This window comes from Coregonus clupeaformis, chromosome 26, assembly GCF_020615455.1.
Source record: "Coregonus clupeaformis isolate EN_2021a chromosome 26, ASM2061545v1, whole genome shotgun sequence".
Taxonomy (NCBI): Eukaryota; Metazoa; Chordata; class Actinopteri; order Salmoniformes; family Salmonidae; genus Coregonus; species Coregonus clupeaformis.
This window is the reverse complement of record NC_059217.1, coordinates 10,717,849-10,740,464: the sequence shown is the minus strand read 5'-3', so window position 1 is coordinate 10,740,464 and position 22,616 is coordinate 10,717,849. Positions and strand designations below refer to the sequence as shown.

Below are 22,616 nucleotides of genomic sequence, written 5' to 3'. Positions count from 1 at the left end.
GCTGAATTATTTACACCAGGTATGACACTAGAGGAGGGTTGACGGGTGTGGAGGAGGTTGGAGGGGTGGGGCCCCATCCCAAAGAGAAACTCCTTCAACACCTCTCCCTCCCCCTCCCCTCTCATTTGGATCACTCTGCTAATTTGAGGTTTTAAGTGATGTTTTTAATTTGAGTAGGTTTGAATCTCATGGTTTCTCATGAAGTTGTTGTCATTGTGGTGTGGGAACTCTCTCTCCAGTTTAAAGTGTATGATGAGACTCAATAACACAGTGTCCGTTGGTTTCTGTGGGCTGCTTAGAGACATCTGCCTTGGGTTAAACTCCACTCCAGTAATTGGTAGTCCACTGAGGTCACAGCAGAATGCTAAAGACCTGCCAGCCACCATTTCTCTCCCCAACATCCCTAGCATCAGCAATGTATTATGTAGTAGAGGGTAAGCAAACCCCAGCGCCTCCCTAGCTCACTGTCACTACAGGAATATGGATGAATAAGCCTCTGAGAAACTATCATTCACTCACAGACAGGCATATAAGTGGGTAATGAGGAGAAAACGCATGCAGTGCGACAGAGAAACACACAAAGAGTAAGAAATGTGTTGTGAACTGTGGAAAGAATTTCCTAATGAGGAACAGAACAGCAAACAGATACAACAATTCAAACACATTCTAGAATACAGTATACAGTAACAGGAAGAGGAAATGACACCATGGCTCCAGTCAGGGCAAAGCAGTGATGGCAGAGGGAGGGAGGGACTCACCAGAGGAGAAGGAGACAGAGCTATGTTGCCAATGGAAGCTTTGAGTTCATCTACTGAGGGGGCCAAACAGTTGGCACTTTCCGCTGGTAACGGTTTGATCTTGATCTTAAACTTTTTCCGGTGGTCCTCCTCTCCCTCCGACTCGCTGGAGGAGAAGAAGTGTTCCTTGGGTGGTTTGGGGCCAGGTGGGTTGCCGTTAAAGACCGTAATGGTTTAACTGCTGAAGGTCATAGGTCACTTACATTGTATTTCTAGGAGTAAGGTGACGTTGCCCCTACTGAGCTTGGGCCAGTTTTGCATTTTCCCCACTAATGGTTAAGGTTAGGATTGGGGGAGGGGAAGCTCATCCTAGATCTGTACTAGGGGAAACTCTGTACTTCGGATTGTTTCTATATCTACAACTCAACCAAATACTAGATGCTACAGCATACAACAGCTTCTAATCAGGAGACCGTAGAATCTCCTCACAGAACAGCATGTTCCGAAAAGCCTGCAGAATCTCCCAGCAATATCAGTCTAATCAATATATAGTTGTTCCAGGCCGTATGCTGTTAGCTATTATTGAATTGACGTGATACTCAGTTATTTCCCGGCTGTCTGTTTGTTATTGAGTTGAGATGAGATGATGCTCAACGGTCTCCCTGTTGATTTGTACTGATAAGCTGTTCTGTGGTGGGCTGAATACAAAATGTTTCTGATCTATATAGACAGTCGTTCACCAAGTCAGTCATTGAGTCAGTCAGTCAAACAATCAGTCAGTCAGATACAGACTCTATATACAAAGAGCGATGTGCTCATATTGTGACATACAAACTATATGTAATCTGTGATTTGGTATAACTATAGTGCTGCTATAGGTGTAGTATTAGGTGTAGGTGTACTATATAGTGTGAAATAGTTAATATCTATCTCCATTAGGGTGTAGCTAGATGATAAAGGATATCTGATCCTGGCCCCTCCTCCTCGTCTGGCCTGAGACTGTAACCTTCATCGTCCACCGTAGGGGTGTTCTGAAACACACGAGCAACAGACACACCAACATCACACGCTGTATTTACAACATGCTATCAGGGTTGGGCTCAATTCCATTTACATTCTGTCAATTCAGTTTACTTCCTGAATTGTTTGAATTGAATTGGAATTGACCTCAACCGACTGATGCTACATTAACATACCCTCAGAATCTTTAGAAACGACAGTAGGTCAGAATAATATCTACTGTCCATGACATATAGATCTTTGAGAGCATGCCAGTAACATAATCATAGATTTGTTTTTTATATGAGCTTGTTCAAAGGAAAAATGCTGGTTCCATACATATCTGTCCCAGTCGATCTCTCCAGAGAATCCATTGACAGCCGCCCCATTGGCCTTCTTCTGTGACTGAAAACAGAATGACACGATCACAATCAATTCCACCAATCACGATCCTGATTACTCAATTCATGCACTACTACGCTGTGATTGGCTACTCAATGTTACTTATACAGGAACTATGAACCCAAGTAGTAACTATGCACCTAAGGAGTACCTAAGGTCTAGTAGAGCCTAGTAGAGTAGAGGCTATAGTAACTATCTACCCTACACTAGAAGGGACTCCAATAGTGTTCAATACCGAATCAATCTCTTGGGGACCCTGGATGATGACAGTCGAGTCCACAATACAGAGAATACAAATACAATACAAATCAAATCATGTAAGGAAATTCAATACCTCACAAAACAGTTAAGTTCAACAATACAATACACTCATTTCATTTGATTCTAGAGTCTATGAAAAAGGGGCACCAATGTTACAGTGCTGATTCACCGAAAGGACTGAGCCAGTCTTAAAACGACAGTATTAAACTGAGTTTGTAAAATATGCAATCATGTCTTCCCCTTCCAGCAATGACATTATTAAGCATCTTTATTGACAACACAATTCAATAAATGTGAACTATTTCACAGCTGAACAAGTTGACCGATTAATCCTTTGGATAAAACATGAATAATTTTGTGATACTTACACCACCTTCTCTGTCAGGGGACCCCCTGTGAAAGAAAGAGAGAGAAAGAGAAAAAGGGAGGGAGCAAAGAGAAAGTAAGGATCTTGAAATCCACATTCCATATTTTCTCCTAACACTGAAGTGCACTGCCAATTAGCAAAGCAGCTCACTGGAAAACCCCAATCTATAGGGGCATTCTAACACCCTTTGCATACATAAATATATATGCTTTTTTTTTTTATTCATACCACATTCTTGCCGGGATAAGACATTTCAAAAGAATTGAATGGCATATTTTAATTATGTTACTGGTCTGTGCAGCCCATATGCTACATGGCTGCGCCATGCACATGAAATCAATAGTTATTTTGTTAATTAAACAGACAATACACACTTAAACTACCCTAATCTCAGTCAACACACATATATTTTATAGTAGGCTAAGAATAAAATGAAATATGACAGAATAAAATACAAATTATATTTTTCCCACACAACTTGCGTCATGGCAACGTGTGGAACCTCTGTCATATAAAAAAAGTTACACTATATATACAAAAGTATGTGGACACCCCTTCAAATGAGTGGATTCGGTTATTTCAGCCACACCCGTTACTGACAGGTGTATAAAATTGAGCACACAGCCATGCAATCTCTATAGACAAACATGCCACCTTTCCAACAAGTCAGTTCGTCAAATTTCTGCCCTGCTAGAGCTTCCCTGGTCAACTGTAAGTGCTGTTATTGTGAAGTGGAAATGTCTAGGAGTAACAACAGCTCAGCCGCGAAGTGGTAGGCCACACAAGCTCACAGAACGGTACCGCCGAGTGCTAAACCGCGTAGCTCATAAAAATCGTCTGTCCTCGGTTGCAACGCTCACTACCGAGTTCCAAACTGCCTCTGGAAGCAATGTCAGCACAAGAACTGTTCGTCGGGAGCTTCATGAAATGGGTTTCCATGGCCGAGCCATGCGCAATGCCAAGCGTTAGCTGGAGTGGTGTAAAGCTCGCCGCCATTGGACTCTGGAGCAGTGGAAACGTGTTCTCTGGAGTGATGAATCACGCTTCACCATCTGGCAGTCCGACGGACAAATCTGGGTTTGGCGGATGCCAGGAGTCCCCTGTAGCTCAGTTGGTAGAGCATGGCGCTTGCAACGCCAGGTTTGTGGGTTCGTTTCCCACGGGGGGCCAGTATGAAAATGTATGCACTCACTAACTGTAAGTCGCTCTGGATAAGAGCGTCTGCTAAATGACTAAAACGTCAAATGTAAAATGTAATGCATAGTGCCAACTGTAAAGTTTGGTGGAGGAGGAATAATGGTCTGGGGATGTTTTTCATGGTTCGGCTAGGCCTCTTAGTTCCAGTGAAGGGAAATCTTAACGCTACAGCATACAATGACATTCTAGACGATTCTGTGCTTCCAACAGCTGGGGGAAGGCCCTTTCCTGTTTTAGCATGACAATGCCCCCGTGCACAAAGCGAGGTCCATACAGAAATGGTTTGTCGAGATCGGTGTGGAAGAACTTGACTGGCCTGCACAGAGGCCTGATCTCAACCCCATTCGAACACAGTTGGGATGAATTGGAAAGCCGACTGCGAGCAAGGCCTAATCGCCCAACATCAGTTCCCAACCTCACTAATGCTCTTGTGGCTGAAAGGAAGCAAGTCCCCGCAGCAATGTTCCGAAGGTGTGGAAAGCCTTCTCAGAAGAGTGGAGGCTGTTATAGCAGCAAAAGGGGGATCAACTCCACATTAATGCCCATGATTTTGGAATGAGATGTTCGACAAGCAAGTGTCCACATACTTTTGGTCATGTACTGTACAGTACATTCGGAAAGTAATCAGACCCCTTCACTTTTTCCACATTTGTGACTCGTTTTATGAACTAGGCATATATCGCACGTCACTACTTCACAGGAGTGCCATTTGAACGTAAACTTTTTAAAAAAATCAAAATGCGTTTTTTGGCAGAAATGCCTTCTGGAACATGTGAACTTTCATGTGCCTTAATAACAAACTTGTGTGCCATCTGTAAATATGAATACAATTGTTAAATTACAAGCCTAGTTGGTTTAGCCACGGAAAAAGACAGCAACCTTCCCACTATCCATGATTGGCTGAGATAATGAGTGGGATGAGTTCGGATTGGTCTGCCATGTAGCACGCTTCTGTCTATAATATGAGCTGGTCAGTATGTGTAGGTAATCCTTTCTAACCCCACTTTTTTTAAACATATCACGTAGTAGAACTGCACTAGTGTTGCTCTCCACTTTCTGGAGGACCGAGTTCTGAAATCAGTGGAATTAGAGTATGATAGCTAAGGAGATGGAGAATATTCTGGCGTTTGATTGCAAAAAAGAGAACACACAGAAGGCTGTTGTATAAAACACCTGTCTACGGATTACATCTTCAAACTAAGGGCAACCATGGCATCTGTGACAGAGAGGGAGAAGCGTCCATCCATGTATACGGTAAGAGAGTCTAGCTAGCTACATTTTCAGATATTATTACACGTTTCTAATTATGTCAGCAAGTCATTTTCATTTCAAATTAAAGTGTACTGTTAGCTAGCTAGCTAACGTTAGCTGGCTGCTAGCTAGCTAGCGTTACGTGTATGATCTGTGTAGTAATATTATTCGTATCTCAGAGCCATTTGTATTGCTAGTTATAGCCTAATGTTAGCTTGCTAACATTGAACATGGTTGGTTAGCTACCTGCAGATTCATGCAGGGTAGTAACGTTATGAGTTGGGATTATGGTTCATTGTTAGCTAGCTAGCTACATTTCTAAACAAAAGACTCCACTATGCAAGTAACTATTTCAATAGAGTGTTTATGATGTCACTGCGACAACTGTCGCTAGACGTAGCTGGTAAATTCACTCTGGCTATCTACTCCGATTTCAGAGCACTCTCGTCTGAGTGTGCCAGAGCACAGAATAACTAACGAATTTACGAACGCTCAACACCCGTTGAATATGGCCGGTGTCAGTAAACGTTGGGAAAAAAGCGTAATTAAATTGTTGCCAGGCACTGCTCAGCTCATCACCTGGACAATACCATCCCTACGTGAAGCATGGTGGTGGCACCATCATGCTGTGTGAATGTTTTTCAGCGGCAGGGACTGGGAGACTAGTCAGGATCGAGGGAAAGACGAATGGAGCAAAATACAGAGAGATCCTTGATGAAAACCTGCTCCAGAGCGCTCAAGAACTCAGACTGGTGCGAAGGTTCACCTTCCAACAGGACAATGCAGGAGTGGCTTCGGGACAAGTCTCTGAATGTCCTTGAGTGGCCCAGCCAGAGCCCGGAATTGAACCCGATCGAACATCTCTGGAGAGACCTGAAAATAGCTGTGCAGCGACGCTCCCCATCTAACCTGACAGAGCTTGAGAGGATCTGCAGAGAAGAATGGGAGAAACTCCCGAAATACAGGTGTGCCAAGCTTGTGGTGTCATACCCAAGAAGACTCGTTGGCTGTAATCGCTGCCAAAGGTGCTTCAACAAAGTACTGAGTAAAGGGTCTGAATACTTATGTAAATGTGATATTTTAGTTTTTAGTTTTTAATACATTTGCAAACATTTCTAAAAACATGTTTTTGCTTTGTCATTCTGGGGTATTGTGTGTAGATTGATGAGGCGAAATAAATACATATTTAATCCATTTTAGAATAAGGCTGTAACATAACAAAATGTGGAAAAAGTGAAGGGGTCTGAACACTTTCCGAATGCACTGTATATTGTGAAACATATTTTGGAGTTGCCTTTACATAATCATGCAAAATAATAGGCCTACAAGTGCTACATTATTGCATGCTAAATGTTTCTGATCAGTGACAGATGAGCAAACTAATAGCAGAGCTATACCTCCACTTAGTTGCCCAGCCAGAGACCAATTAACAAAATATATACAGATGGAGATTCAGTGACACAAAATCACACTGATTGCTTAAGACAAGTCACAGGCTTTTGGTTGGGAGTAGGGCTAGGCTACTAAGCGACTGAAGAGCAAAATAATTAATAATAAATAATAATAAATAATAATAATTATTATTATTATATTATAAGAGCAAAATAATCCACTTATTAAACTACAGTACATAACATGATAGCAAAATGTTCTAATCAGTGCTAATAAATGATCTAACTAGACAAGATGACCATGAGCAGCTTCACCTCAACTTAGCTAACATTTCCAAAGTCTAATTGTAGCCTAACCCATATCCAAACAGAGATTCAGTGAAAACTCAAATCTGACATTGATTGATTTATCAAGATGAGTCCCCACGCTTGTCTCAAAGCAGCGCGAAACGGTGCTGAAATAGTTGAACACACACGGGTAGGCTTTTGCTTCAAATTTATTATAACAATTGGATGATTTTGGGAGTTTCAGTAATCAACAATTAGCATCAATTGCATTAGCCTCTTTTTTTTATAGGGGGTAGATCAGTGTAATTGTCTGCATCACTTCCAATCCCCCATTTATATATTTTTGCAAATATATACAGTACCAGTCAAAGGTTTGTGACCAAAAAAGTGTTAAACAAATCAAAATATATTTAATTTTTGAGATTCTTCAAATAGCCACCCTTTGCCTTGATGACAGCTTTGCACACTCCTGGCATTATCTTAACCAGCTTCATGAGGTAGTCACCTGGAATGCATTTCAATTAACAGGTGTGCCTTCTTAAAAGGGGGGGTATACAGAAGATAGCCCAATTTGGTGAAAGACCAAGTCCGTATTATGGCAAGAAAAGCTCAAATAACCAAAGAGGACCGTGAGGACCGCCACAGGAATGGAAGACCCAGAGTTACCTCTGCTGCAGAGGATAAGTTCTTTCGAGTTACCAGCCTCAGAAATTGCAACCCAAATAAATGCTTCACAGAGTTCAAGTAACAGACACATCTCAACATCAACTGTTCAGAGGGGACTGTGTGAATCAGGCCTTCATGTTCGAACTGCTAAAGGCCACCAATAAGAAGAAGAGACCTGCTAGGGCCAAGACACACAAGAAATTGACATTAGACCGGTGGAAATGTGTCCTTTGGTCTGGAGTCCAAATGTGAGATTTTTGGTTCCAACCGCCGTGTCTTTGTAAGACGCGGTGTGGGTGACCGGATGATTTCCGCATGTGTACTTCCCACCGTAAAGCATGGAGGAGGAGGTGTTGTGGTGTGGGGGTGCTTTGCTGGTGACACTGTCAGTGATATATTAAAAATTCTAGGCACACTTAACCAGCATGGCTACCACAGCATTCTGCAGAGATACGCCATCCCATCTGGTTTGGGCTTAGCGGCACTATCATTTGTTTTTCAACAGGACAATGACCCAACACACCTCTAGGCTGTGTAAGGGCTATTTTACCAAGAAGGAGAGTGATGGGGCGCTGCATCAGATGACCTGGCCTCCACAATCCCCGGACCTCAACCCAATTGAGATGGTTTGGGATGAGTCGGACGGCAGAGTGAAGGAAAAGCAGCCAACAAGTGCTCAGCATACAGTTGAAGTCGGAAGTTTACATACACGTTATACACAAATACATTTAAACTCAGTTTTTCACAATTCCTGACATTTAATCCTAGTACAAATTCCCTGTCTTAGGTCAGTTAGGATCACCACTTTATTTTAAGAATGTGAAATGTCAGAATAATAGTAGAGAGAATGATTTATTTCAGCTTTTATTTATTTCATCACATTTCCAGTGGGTCAGAAGTTTACATACACTCAATTAGTATTTGGTAGCATTGCCTTTAAATTGTTTAACTTGGGTCAAATGTTTTGGGTAGCCTTCCACAAGCTTCCCACAATAAGTTGGGTGAATTTTGGCCCATTCCTCCTGACAGAGCTGGTGTAACTGAGTCAGGTTTGTAGGCCTCCTTGCTCACACATGCTTTTTCAGTTCTTCCCACACATTTTCTATAGGATTGAGGTCTGGGCTTTGTGGTGGCCACTCCAATACCTTGACATTGTTGTCTTTAAGCCATTTTGCCACAACTTTGGAAGTATGCTTGGGGTTATTGTCCATTTGGAAGACCCATTTGCAACCAAGCTTTAACTTCCTGACTGATGTTTTGAGATGTTGCTTCAATATAGCCACATAATCTTCCTTCCTCATGATGCCATCTATTTTTTGAAGTGCACCAGACTCCCACAGCCTGATGCTGCCACCCCCGTGCTTCACAGTTGGGATGTTGTTCTTCAGCTTGTAAGCCACCCCCCTTTGCCTCCAAACATAACGATGGTCATTATGGCAAACAGTTCTATTTTTGTTTCATCAGACCAGAGGACATTTCTCCAAAAAGTACTGAATACATATCCCAAAGGAAATAAATTATCTCACTTCAATACATTTTAATAGAAAGTTAGCAAAAATACATAAGATCTTGCTACCATGGAAAGGTAAATACCTGTCAATTTGTGGAAAAATCACCCTGATGAACTCATTAGTATTATCCCAGTTTACCTATTTGCTTATGTTCTTGCCTATGCCTAGTGAACAGTTTTTTAAATTATATGAGAAAAAATATTCAATTTTATTTGGAACGGCAAGCCAGACAAAATTAAACGGGCCTATTTACAGTGGGGGAAAAAGTATTTAGCCAGCCACCAATTGTGCTAGTTCTCCCACTTAAAAAGATGAGAGAGGCCTGTCATTTTCATCATAAGTACACGTCAACTAGACAAAATGAGAAAAGAAATTCCAGAAAATCACATTGTAGGATTTTTTATGAATTTATTTGCAAATTATGGTGGAAAATAAGTATTTGGTCAATAACAAAAGTTTCTCAATACTTTGTTATATACCCTTTGTTGGCAATGACACAGGTCAAACATTTTCTGTAAGTCTTCACAAGGTTTTCACACACTGTTGCTGGTATTTTGGCCCATTCCTCCATGCAGATCTCCTCTAGAGCAGTGATGTTTTGGGGCTGTCGCTGGGCAACACGGACTTTCAACTCCCTCCAAACATTTTCTATGGGGTTGAGATCTGGAGACTGGCTAGGCCACTCCAGGACCTTGAAATGCTTCTTACGAAGCCACTCCTTCGTTGCCCGGGCGGTGTGTTTGGGATCATTGTCATGCTGAAAGACCCAGCCACGTTTCATCTTCAATGCCCTTGCTGATGGAAGGAGGTTTTCACTCAAAATCTCACGATACATGGCCCCATTCATTCTTTCCTTTACACGGATCAGTCGTCCTGGTCCCTTTGCAGAAAAAACAGCCCCAAAGCATGATGTTTCCACACCCATGCTTCACAGTAGGTATGGTGTTCTTTGGATGCAACTCAGCATTCTTTGTCCTCCAAACACGACGAGTTGAGTTTTTACCAAAAAGTTATATTTTGGTTTCATCTGACCATATGACATTCTCCCAATCCTCTTCTGGATCATCCAAATGCACTCTAGCAAACTTCAGACGGGCCTGGACATGTACTGGCTTAAGCAGGGGGACACGTCTGGCACTGCAGGATTTGAGTCCCTGGCGCGTAGTGTGTTACTGATGGTAGGCTTTGTTACTTTGGTCCCAGCTCTCTGCAGGTCATTCACTAGGTCCCCCCTTGTGGTTCTGGGATTTTTGCTCACCGTTCTTGTGATCATTTTGACCCCACGGGTGAGATCTTGCGTGGAGCCCCAGATCGAGGGAGATTATCAGTGGTCTTGTATGTCTTCCATTTCCTAATAATTGCTCCCACAGTTGATTTCTTCAAACCAAGCTGCTTACCTATTGCAGATTCAGTCTTCCCAGCCTGGTGCAGGTCTACAATTTTGTTTCTGGTGTCCTTTGACAGCTCTTTGGTCTTAGCCATAGTGGAGTTTGGAGTGTGACTGTTTGAGGTTGTGGACAGGTGTCTTTTATACTGATAACAAGTTCAAACAGGTGCCATTAATACAGGTAATGAGTGGAGGACAGAGGAGCCTCTTAAAGAAGAAGTTACAGGTCTGTGAGAGCCAGAAATCTTGCTTGTTTGTAGGTGACCAAATACTTATTTTCCACCATAATTTGAAAATAAATTCATTAAAAATCCTACAATGTGATTTTCTGGATTTTTTTTCCTCAATTTGTCTGTCATAGTTGACGTGTACCTATGATGAAAATTACAGGCCTCTCTCATCTTTTTAAGTGGGAGAACTTGCACAATTGTATATAATGAATATGAATTCGGAGGACAGAAATTATTAAATATTAAAGCATTAGACCTATCACTAAAAGCTTCAGTCATACAAAAGTTATACTTAAATCCGAACTGGTTCTCTAGCAAATTAGAAAGATTGTCTCACCCAATGTTCAAGAATGGCCTTTTTCACTTTATCCAGATTACAACCACTCACTTTCAGTTATTGGAAAAGGAAATCATCTCCCTAATATCACTATTTCTAAAACAAGACATAGAAAGTTGGTTGCAATTTCAATTTAATCCTCCTGAAACGACAGAACAAATAATGCAAAAAAAGATTGTGGTTAAACTCAAATATACTAATTGACAAAAAACCTTTTTTTTTTGACACAATGTTTAAAAAAGGTATAATCTTCGTAAATGATATCATCGGTAGGACTGGTGGAGTTATGTCGCACATGCAGCTAACAAAAACATATGGAAATGTCTGCTCTACCCAAAATGTCAACCAAATAATTGCAGCCTTACCGCAAAAATGGAAGAGGAAAGTGGAAGAGGGAGAAAGTAAGGAACTTGTCTGTCGGCCTTGCATTAAAGAACATAATTGGTTAAGGAAAACTGTGATAAATAAAAAAGTATATCAGTTTCATTTAAGGACCAAAGGATTGACAGCCGTCCCATATACAGTGGGGAGAACAAGTATTTGATACACTGTCAATTTTGCAGGTTTTCCTACTTACAAAGCATGTAGAGGTCTGTAATTTTTTATCATATGTACACTTCAACTGTGAGAGACTGAATCTAAAACAAAAATCCAGAAAATCACATTGTATGATTTTTAAGTAATTCATTTGCATTTTATTGCATGACATAAGTATTTGATCACCTACCAACCAGTAAGAATTCCAGCTCTCACAGTTACTCATTACCTGTATTAACTGCACCTGTTTGAACTCGTTACCTGTATAAAAGACACCTGTCCACACACTCAATCAAACAGACTCCAACCTCTCCACAATGGCCAAGACCAGAGAGCTGTGTAAGGACATCAGGGATAAAATTGTAGACCTGCACAAGGCTGGGATGGGCTACAGAACAATAGGCAAGCAGCTTGGTGAGAAGGCAACAACTGTTGGCACAATTATTAGAAAATGGAAGAAGTTCAAGATATCGGTCAATCACCCTCGGTCTGGGGCTCCATGCAAGATCTCACCTCGTGGGGCATCAATGATCATGAGGAAGGTGAGGGATCAGCCCAGAACTGCACGGCAAGACCTGGTCAATGACCTGAAGAGAGCTGGGACCACAGTCTCAAAGAAAACCATTTGTAACACACTACGCCGTCATGGATTAAAATCCTGCAGCGCACGCAAGGTACCCCTGCTCAAGCCAGCGCATGTCCAGGCCCATCTGAAGTTTGCCAATGAACATCTGGATGATCCAGAGGAGGAATGGGAGAAGGTCATGTGGTCTGATGAGACAAAAATAGAGCTTTTTGGTCTAAACTCCACTCGCCGTGTTTGGAGGAAGAAGAAGGATGAGTACAACCCCAAGAACACCATCCCAACCGTGAAGCAGGGATGTGGAAACATCATTCTTTGGGGATGCTTTTCTGCAAAGGGGACAGGACGACTGCACCGTATTGAGGGGAGGATGGATGGGGCCATGTATCGCGAGATCTTGGCTAACAACCTCCTTCCCTCAGTAAGAGCATTGAAGATGGGTCGTGGCTGGGTCTTCCAGCATGACAACGACCCGAAACACACAGCCAGGGCAACTAAGGAGTGGCTCCGTAAGAAGCATCTCAAGGTCCTGGAGTGGCCTAGCCAGTCTCCAGACCTGAACCCAATAGAAAATCTTTGGAGGGAGCTGAAAGTCTGTATTGCCCAGCGACAGCCCCGAAACCTGAAGGATCTGGAGAAGGTCTGTATGGAGGAGTGGGCCAAAAACCCTGCTGCAGTGTGTGCAAACCTGGTCAAGACCTACAAGAAATGTATGATCTCTGTAATTGCAAACAAAGGTTTCTGTACCAAATATTAAGTTCTGCTTTTCTGATGTATCAAATACTTATGTCATGCAATAAAATGCTAATTAATTACTTAAAAATCATACAATGTGATTTTCTGGATTTTTGTTTTAGATTCCGTCTCTCACAGTTGAAGTGTACCTATGATAAAAATAGACCTCTACATGCTTTGTAAGTAGGAAAACCTGCAAAATCGGCAGTGTATCAAATACTTGTTCTCCCCACTGTAGATTGCAAAATCGTAGGGAAGAGATTTTTGACGTACCGATCCCATGGCATAGTGTTTATGAACTGATACGCAAAATGACACCGGATTAAAAACTTAGAATCTTTCAATTTTAATTATTATATACAATTCTTGCTACCAATAGAATGTTATTTATATGGGGGATACAATCTTCCCAGCTCTGCAGATTTTGCTGCGAAGAGACAGAATCATTAGATCATTTGTTTTGGTACTGTCCATTTGTAGCTTGTTTTTGGACACAGGTCCAGGAATGGCTAAAGGATTGCAATATTTACCTGGAGCTAACCTTGCAGATAGCATTACTGGGTTATCTGAAAAGTCATAGTCAATCTATCGATAATATAATAATACTTTTAGCAAAAAAAAAATATTTTCAATTCACAATCTGTAGAAACAATGAGAATAGAAAGGTTCAGAACTTTTGTAAGACATCAAAGTACAGTTGAAATATATATGGCAAATAGAAATCCTATTTGGATGGTGTTAAGAGATAGATGGGAGGTGTTGAATGTAATTTAAGGATGGGACTAATAACAACTAACAACAAATAATAACAAGATAACTAATAATGTAAGCATACTGTGTCCATAATAAGTATATAGGTTGTAGGTTGGGAGCTTTTGTGAAAGAGCACAGTTAGAAAGATATGGCATATAGAAGCAAACCGGATGGACATCATGAAAATGATTGGAGAGGTTGAGAGTAGAAGAAGTTCAGGAGAAAAAACAAAAAATACATAATTATTGTAAAATTGACTGTGTCCATAAAATGTAGATAGTAGGTATAATCTGGATGTATAGAGGCCTAAGCATTGATGTTCACTAGTTTACTCCAAGTAGGGAAAGGGTGGCGGGGTTGGATAAAGTAAGTAATAAAGGGGAATATGTTTCTTTAAGGATACGTTTGTGTATGTATGTACAGTGGGGAGAACAAGTATTTGATACACTGCTGATTTTGCAGGTTTTCCTACTTACAAATCATGTAGAGGTCTGTAATTTTTATCATAGGTACACTTCAACTGTGAGAGACGGAATTTAAAACAAAAATCCAGAAAATCACATTGTATGATTTTTAAGTAATTAATTTGCATTTTATTGCATGACATAAGTATTTGATACATCAGAAAAGCAGAACTTAATATTTGGTACAGAAACCTTTGTTTGCAATTACAGAGATCATACGTTTCCTGTAGGTCTTGACCAGATTTGTACACACTGCAAGCAGGGAGCAGTGGCTTCTTCCTTGCTTATGTCGATATAGGACTCGTTTTACTGTGGATATAGATACTTTTGTACCTGTTTCCTCCAGCATCTTCACAAGGTCCTTTGATGTTTTCTGGGATTGATTTGCACTTTTTGAACCAAAGTACGTTCATCTCTAGGAGACAGAACGCGTCTCCTTCCTGAGCCGTATGACGGCTGCGTGGTCCCATGGTGTTTATACTTGCGTGCTATTGTTTGTACAGATGAACGTGGTACCTTCAGGCGTTTGGAAATTGCTCCCAAGGATGAACCAGACTTGTGGAGGTCTACAATCTTTTTTTCTGAGGTCTTGGCTGATTTCTTTTGATTTTCCCATGATGTCAAGCAAAGAGGCACTGAGTTTGAAGGTAGACCTTGAAATACATCCACAGGTACACCTCCAATTGACTCAAATGATGTCAATTAGCCTATCAGAAGCTTCTAAAGCTAAATTTTCCAAGCTGTTTAAAGGCACAGTCAACTTAGTGTATGTACACTTCTGACCCACTGGAATTGTGATACAGTGAATTATAAGTCAAATAATCTGTCCGTAAACAATTGTTGGAAAAATGACTTGTGTCATGCACAAAGTAGATGTCCTAACCGACTTGCCAAAACTATAGTTTGTTAACAAGACATTTGTGGAGTGGTTGAAAAACGAGTTTTAATGACTCCAACCTAAGTGTATGTAAACTTCCGACTTCAACTGAATGTGGGAACTCCTTCAAGATTGTTTGAAAAGCATTCCAGGTGAAGCTGGTTGAGAGAATGCCAAGAGTGTGCAAAGCTTTCATCAAGGCAAAGGGTGGCTATTTGAAGAATCTCAAATATAAAATATATTTTGATTTGTTGAACCCTTTTTTGGTTACTACATGATTCCATATGTGTTATTTCATAGTTTTGATGTCTTTCTAACCCTACCACCCCTCCCCTAATTGGAGTAAACTAGTGAACAACAACGCTTAAGCCTCTACTTCCAGCTTATACATATTATATATATTTTGTGGACACAGTCAATTTTACAATAGTTCTATTTTGTTTGTTTTTACTCCTGAACTTCCTCTACCCTTGCATTACCCTACTTTATTCCAATATGTTCGTCATTCAGTGATATTTATTCCCGCAGTAATTCTTTATAGATCCATACAGTTGTGATTAAGAAAACAGTGCATGCGGTAGGCTATGCGAAGAGACGGTTGAAGTGACATGCCTCGCCAACTTTAGAACTGCCTGGATGATAGTAGTAATGGCCGCTGCCTAGCAACCATCAAGAGCTTAAGAGCGTAGTGTGTACTAATGCCGCCACAGCATTACAGCTACATTTCCTACTAAGCCGTAGGGAGAACTTTACAGCAATCATGACTAGGTCGGTTGGCGGAAATAAAAGTAGAGCCTTTGTCACCGGCAATACCTTTCATATATAAGTCGGCAAAAAGTTGCCGGGATGCTAAAGTTGGCGGGAAAATGTATTGGTTTGAAAGGTGTATAAGGGATAACTTTACCCACAAACAATTACATACACACACATGCACAAACAGTGTTGTAGTGGAGGGTAATACCACTACATCACTGGGCACAAACACGCGCACGCACGCACACACAGCAACAGGATCATACCCACCTATCAGATGTCATGAATCAAAATGATAAGCTATCATGCATCCCAGTGAGGGGAATCAGTACTTCCCAACCCACATTAGAGAAAACACTGGGTCCAGGTAGTGATTGATCACAGTGCTGAGCCTTGGAGCCAGAGTTACAGCCAGTTTCACAGAGGCAAGGGCACAGCCTATAGCTGACCAAGGCAACTGTCCTCGTATGAGAGGACATTATGGCTCAAACTGTGGAGCTCCTCAGGTGGAACGTAACGTCCATTGTCAATAGAACCTCAACTCCCTTGATGGAACCTTCACAGCCAGTGGAATCATATTTGGGTGACAGCCGTGTATGTGAATGTACGATTGTGTTTGTGTGTGTGTGTTTGTGTTTGTGTTTGTGTTTGTGTTTGTGTGTGTGTGTGTGTGTGTGTGTGTGTGTGTGTGTGTGTGTGTGTGTGTGTGTGTGTGTGTGTGTGTGTGTGTGTGTGTGTGTGTGTGTGTGTGTGTGTGTGTGTGTGTGTGTGTGTGTGTGTGTGTGTGTGTGTGTAAGTTAGACTGGTAGACTTACGTTGAGTCATTGTCCTTGTCTCCCTTCTCTTTCTTCCGTATCCCAAAGGCCTTCCTGGTACGCTTTTTCAATCCTAAGGAGAAAAGAGAGGAGAGACACAGTTTAGTGTATTAACAGATCAAACACAGTCTCGCACACACCACACACAAACGCACGCAGACATACACACACGGTAAGGTCCAAGCACACAAAACCAACAGGCAGCAGCATCAAAGAGCAAAAGTCAGAAACTCCCCGCTGTGAGGCCGCGTGTGTATGAGTGTGTGTGTTCATATGAAAAGGTGTCTAGGTACTGTATGTGTGTGAGCTTGAGCATATTAATGTCTGTGTATACACATAGTGCATGTGTGTGCGCGTCTGTCTGTCTGTGTGCGTGTCCATTTGTGTGTAGTCATAGAGTTCGAGCCAGGTTAAGCTGTCCAACGTCAGAACAGAGGCCCAGATCTATGGTCTAGTGGATCAAAGGTGAGCTTTTCATCTATTATTTAGCAGCAGAACACTCTGTGAAGGCTAACACTATCGCGCTGTGAAGGCTAATATTCGTTCACATCTCAAATGGTCCTCATGGCCAATGCAGATGGATGCCTTTCGGTTGATCATCGATCTGTCAAGGCCCCCTCCTCTGATACTGACACTAGCATTAGTACTCAGTCTAAATTCTGACTCTACCCAGCCTAAATCAATACACTGGATCATCAACAGAAATAACTCATAGTATAGCCAATGTGTAGGGAGGAACATGGCACCTACTTCTGCCTACACTTCATCCTTACTTAATATTTTACAGAGTACAACAGAGAATGGCTGATAAGATAATCGCCTTCACAGCAGAGAAACATTTCTCATCAAACACAAATCAAGAGTATTCTGCTTCAATAGATCTGTAACTTGCCGTGATACCAGACTATTAAAACATGAACTCAGAAGGGAAGCTAACTTCATTGCTCTCCATATTCAGTCCTCCGCAGACCAAAGAGCGACTGAAATGACTTGGAACAGAATATTGAAGCAGTACAATCACTTAAGATGACGTTCTAACAGCTCTAACAGAGACTGAAATTGGCATAATATTTTGGCATATTCACTTTCCAATTTTCAATTCTTACCCAAAATGAAGGCCCAGTTATCTCCCTGCATTTCTGGTCCCAATATTCAAGCCTTGTCATTCTCTCATGTCTGTCTCTGTCTGTCGTCTCACGCCTCTACCTCTCCAACTACAGTGTGACACGCACTGGTGGACCCAGAGCCTTGGGAGTGTGTCTGCACGAAGCAGCCTTGCGCACACGCACACACACACGGTATCTTTATCCCTAGCCTCTAGGCCAGTGCTTGAATTCAACACCAGTGGCTCAACTCATGAATTAACAACAGATGCGATAGTCGACAAATGAAGAATCAACACAGCACAGGGAGGAGGAGGCCTATCTCCATGCAATCTCACTGAGCACAGTCTAAACATGCCTCATCTGTAGCATGCAAATGAAAGTACCAGTCCAAGAGATCCGTGACAAGAGTCAAAATATGCCTCTATGCATGTCTGGCTCTCTCGCTCTTCCTCCTCAGATTTTCAGTATCTTAGGTCTGTCTCTGCCTATATCAGTACATACCTGTCCCTGTCTGTCTACAGGCGCTGTGAAGACCTGTCACTACCTACCTATACCTGTCTCAGCTGCCTCTGTGGATAACTGCCGCTGTCCTTCTGGGTGTTTGTCAGTATCTGCCTCTGTCACAGCCTCTGTCCCCGCTGGGTTTGTGGTTACCTGTCACAGCCTAACTCTACATGGAACCCAAAAGGGTTCTACCTGGAACCAAAAAAGGGTTCTCCTGGGGACAGCCGAAGAACCATTTTGGAACCCTTTTTTCTAAGCCTATGGGTAGTGGGTACCTGTCACTGCCTCACCCTGCCCTGACTGGAGAGGTCTGGCTCTGTGGGTACCCGTCACGACCCAAATGAGAAATCGATCCTGACAGGCCTGCTATCATTGATCCTGCTAACATATTTCCCCCCTGCATCCTCTGGGCTCAGCCACATAACTAAATCAAATCAAATCAAATCAAATCAAATTTTATTGGTCACATGCGCCGAATACAACAGGTGCAGACATTACAGTGAAATGCTTACTTACAGCCCTTAACCAACAGTGCATTTATTTTAAACAAAAAAGTAAGAATAAAACAACAACAAAAAAGTGTTGAGAAAAAAAAGAGCAGAAGTAAAATAAAGTGACAGTAGGGAGGCTATATATACAATAGAATAAAGTGACAGTAGGGAGGCTATATATACACAGGGGGGTACCGTTGCATAGTCAATGTGCGGGGGCACCGGCTAGTTGAGGTAGTTGAGGTAATATGTACATGTGGGTAGAGTTAAAGTGACTATGCATAAATACTTAACAGAGTAGCAGCAGCGTAAAAAGGATGGGGTGGGGGGGCAGTGCAAATAGTCCGGGTAGCCATGATTAGCTGTTCAGGAGTCTTATGGCTTGGGGGTAGAAGCTGTTGAGAAGTCTTTGGACCTAGACTTGGCACTCCGGTACCGCTTGCCGTGGCGGTAGCAGAGAGAACAGTCTATGACTAGGGTGGCTGGAGTCTTTGACAATTTTGAGGGCCTTCCTCTGACACCGCCTGGTATAGAGGTCCTGGATGGCAGGGAGCTTTGCCCCAGTGATGTACTGGGCCGTACGCACTACCCTCTGTAGTGCCTTGCGGTCAGAGGCCAAGCAGTTGCCATACCAGGCGGTGATGCAACCAGTCAGGATGCTCTCGATGGTGCAGCTGTAGAATTTTTTTGAGGATCTGAGGACCCATGCCAAATCTTTTTAGTCTCCTGAGGGGGAATAGGCTTTGTCGTGCCCTCTTCACGACTGTCATGGTGTGTTTGGACCATGATAGTTCGTTGGTGATGTGGACACCAAGGAACTTGAAGCTCTCAACCTGTTCCACTACAGCCCCGTCGATGAGAATGGGGGCGTGCTCAGTCCTCTTTTTTTTCCTGTAGTCCACAATCATCTCCTTTGTCTTGGTCACGTTGAGGGAGAGGTTGTTGTCCTGGCACCACACGGCCAGATCTCTGACCTCCTCCCTATAGGCTGTCTCATCGTTGTCGGTGATCAGGCCTACCACTGTTGTGTCGTCGGCTAACTTAATGATGGTGTTGGAGTCGTGCCTGGCCATGCAGTCATGGGTGAACAGAGAGTACAGGAGGGGGACTGAGCACGCACCCTGAGGGGCCCCCCGTGTTGAGGATCAGTGTGGCAGATGTGTTGTTACCTACCCTTACCACCTGGGGGCGGCCCGTCAGGAAGTCCAGGATCCAGTTGCAGAGGGAGGTGTTTAGTCCCAGGATCCTTAGCTTAGTGATGAGCTTTGAGGGCACTATGGTGTTGAATGCTGAGCTGTAGTCAATGAATAGCATTCTCACGTAGGTGTTCCTCTTGTCCAGGTGGGAAAGGGCAGTGTGGAGTGCGATAGAGATTGCATCATCTGTGGATCTGTTGGGGCGGTATGCAAATTGGAGTGGGTCTAGGGTTTCTGGGATTATGCTGTTGATGTGAGCCATGACCAGTCTTTCAAAGCACTTCATGGCTACAGACGTCAGTGCTACGGGTCGGTAGTCATTTAGGCAGGTTATCTTAGAGTTCTTGGGCACGGGGACTATGGTGGTCTGCTTGAAACATGTTGGTATTACAGACTCAGTCAGGGACATGTTGAAAATGTCAGTGAAGACACTTGCCAGTTGGTCAGCACATGCTCGGAGTACACGTCCTGGTAATCCGTCTGGCCCTGCGGCCTTGTGAATGTTGACCTGCTTAAAAGTCTTACTCACATCGGCTACGGAGAGCGTGATCACATAGTCGTCCGGAACAGCTGGTGCTCTCATGCATGCTTCAGTGTTGCTTGCCTCGAAGCGAGCATAGAAGTGGTTTAGCTCGTCTGGTAGGCTTGTGTCACTGGGCAGCTCGCGGCTGTGCTTCCCTTTGTAGTCTGTAATAGTTTTCAAGCCCTGCCACATCCGACGAGCGTCAGAGCCAGTGTAGTATGATTCAATCTTAGACCTGTATTGACTCTTTGCCTGTTTGATGGTTCGTCGGAGGTCATAGCGGGATTTCTTATAAGCGTCCGGGTTAGAGTCCCGTTCCTTGAAAGCGGCAGCTCTACCCTTTAGCTCAGTGCGGATGTTTCCTGTAATCCATGGCTTCTGGTTGGGGTATGTACGTACGGTCACTGTGGGGGACGACATCATCGATGCACTTATTGATGAAGCCAGTGACTGATGTGGTGTACTCCTCAATGCTGTCTGAAGAATCCCGAACATGTTCCAGTCTGTGCTAGCAAAACAGTCCTGTAGCTTAGCATCTGCGTCATCTGACCACTTTTTTATTAGCCGAATCACTGGTGCTTCCTGCTTCAGTTTTTGCTTATAAGCAGGAATCAGGAGGATAGAGTTATGGTCAGATTTGCCAAATGGAGGGCGAGGGAGAGCTTTGTATGCGTCTCTGTGTGTGGAGTAAAGGTGGTCTAGAGTTTTTTCCCCTCTGGTTGCACATTTAACATGCTGGTAGAAATGAGGTAGAACGGATTTAAGTTTCCCTGCATTAAAGTCCCCGGCCACTAGGAGCGCTGCATCTGGATGAGCGTTTTCTTGTTGATTAATGGCCTTGTACAACTCATTCAGTGCAATCTTAATGCCAGCATTGGTTTGTGGTGGTAAATAGACAGCTATGAAAAATATAGATGAAAACTCTCTTGGTAAATAGTGTGGTCTACAGCTTATCATAAGATACTCTACCTCGGGCGAGCAAAACCTTGAGACTTCCTTAGTATTTGATTTTGTGCACCAGCTGTTGTTTACAAATATACACAGACCGCCGCCCCTCGTCTTACCCGAGTCTGCCGTTCTGTCCTGCCGATGTAGCGTATAGCCCGCTAGCTGAATGTTGTCATTGTTGTCGTTCAGCCACGACTCCGTGAAACATAAGATATTACAGTTTTTAATGTCCCGTTGGTAGGATAACCGTAATCTTAAATCGTCCATTTTATTCTCCAAAGCTTGAACGTTGGCTAATAGGATTGATGGGAGAGGCAGTTTACTCGTTCGCCGTCGGATCCTTACAAGGCACCCGGATCTGCGTCCACGATATCTCCGTCTCTTCCTCACGCGAATGACGGGGATCTGGGCCTTGTCGGGAGTCTGTAGAATATCCTTCGCGAACGCCTCGTTGAAGAAAAAGTCTTCGTCCAATACCAGGTGAGTAATCGCTGTCCTGATATCCAGAAGCTCTCTTTGGTTATAAGAGACGATGGCAGAAACATTATGTACAAAATAAATTACAAATAACGCGGAAAAACACACATAATAGTACAATTGGTTAGAGGGCTGTAAAACGGCAGCCATCTTCTTCCGGCGCTGTTCTAAACAGGATAACTATAATCCCCTGGTGCAGCGGAGCTGTACACACACACAGGTCGCACGCATAGGAAGCATAGTAAGTGTCACATCTATAGTATTAGTGACTCACACACAGCAAGACCCCCACCATAGAAATAGTGACCTCTCTCTCTCTCTACTCTGCAAACTCGGTCATAACTCTAATGCAGTAAGTGTTTATGCCATGTATCTACGCTGAAAGCAACAGAGTCTGCCAAAATGCAGTCCTCTGACGTTGGGATTGACAACACATGAAGACCTCCCTCCCCATGTGTATGGGTTAATTAGTGGATATGAAAATAACAGAGTGCCTGGTTAGTGGATGCTATTTAATGACTTAATGGCTTCCGTACCAGAGCTAGCAGAAGTGCTAACGTCATTAGTGGTCTCTCTTAAAAACACAGTAATGTAATAGAGGGAAAGGCCACAGGAACTCCCAGCCAATAAGAGAGCAGGACCACCACCTAACTATGGATGGCATCTGGGCCAATGAGAGGGAGAAGAAAATACACTGCAAAAAAATTATTTATACTTTTCTGAATTCCATTTTGATATCTTATGTCGTCTTTTGATATCTCTTCATCTAAGGTAGCTCTGTTTCTGTTTCTGTCAATCCCCCTACACGTTTCTCCAAATCTTGGGATCTA

General features: G+C 42.8%; 1 protein-coding gene across 1 annotated transcript in view; it reads right to left on the bottom strand.

Annotated features, from left to right (window-relative positions):
* LOC121540455 (SH3-containing GRB2-like protein 3-interacting protein 1) overlaps nt 1–22,616 on the bottom strand; it is a 143,748-nt gene that overhangs the window by 31,996 nt on the left and 89,136 nt on the right. Inside the window, 5 exon segments of the mRNA XM_041849332.2 lie at nt 759–943; nt 1,702–1,768; nt 2,076–2,141; nt 2,768–2,792; nt 16,542–16,614. Of these exon segments, the coding sequence (XP_041705266.2) occupies nt 759–943; nt 1,702–1,768; nt 2,076–2,141; nt 2,768–2,792; nt 16,542–16,614 (416 nt within the window).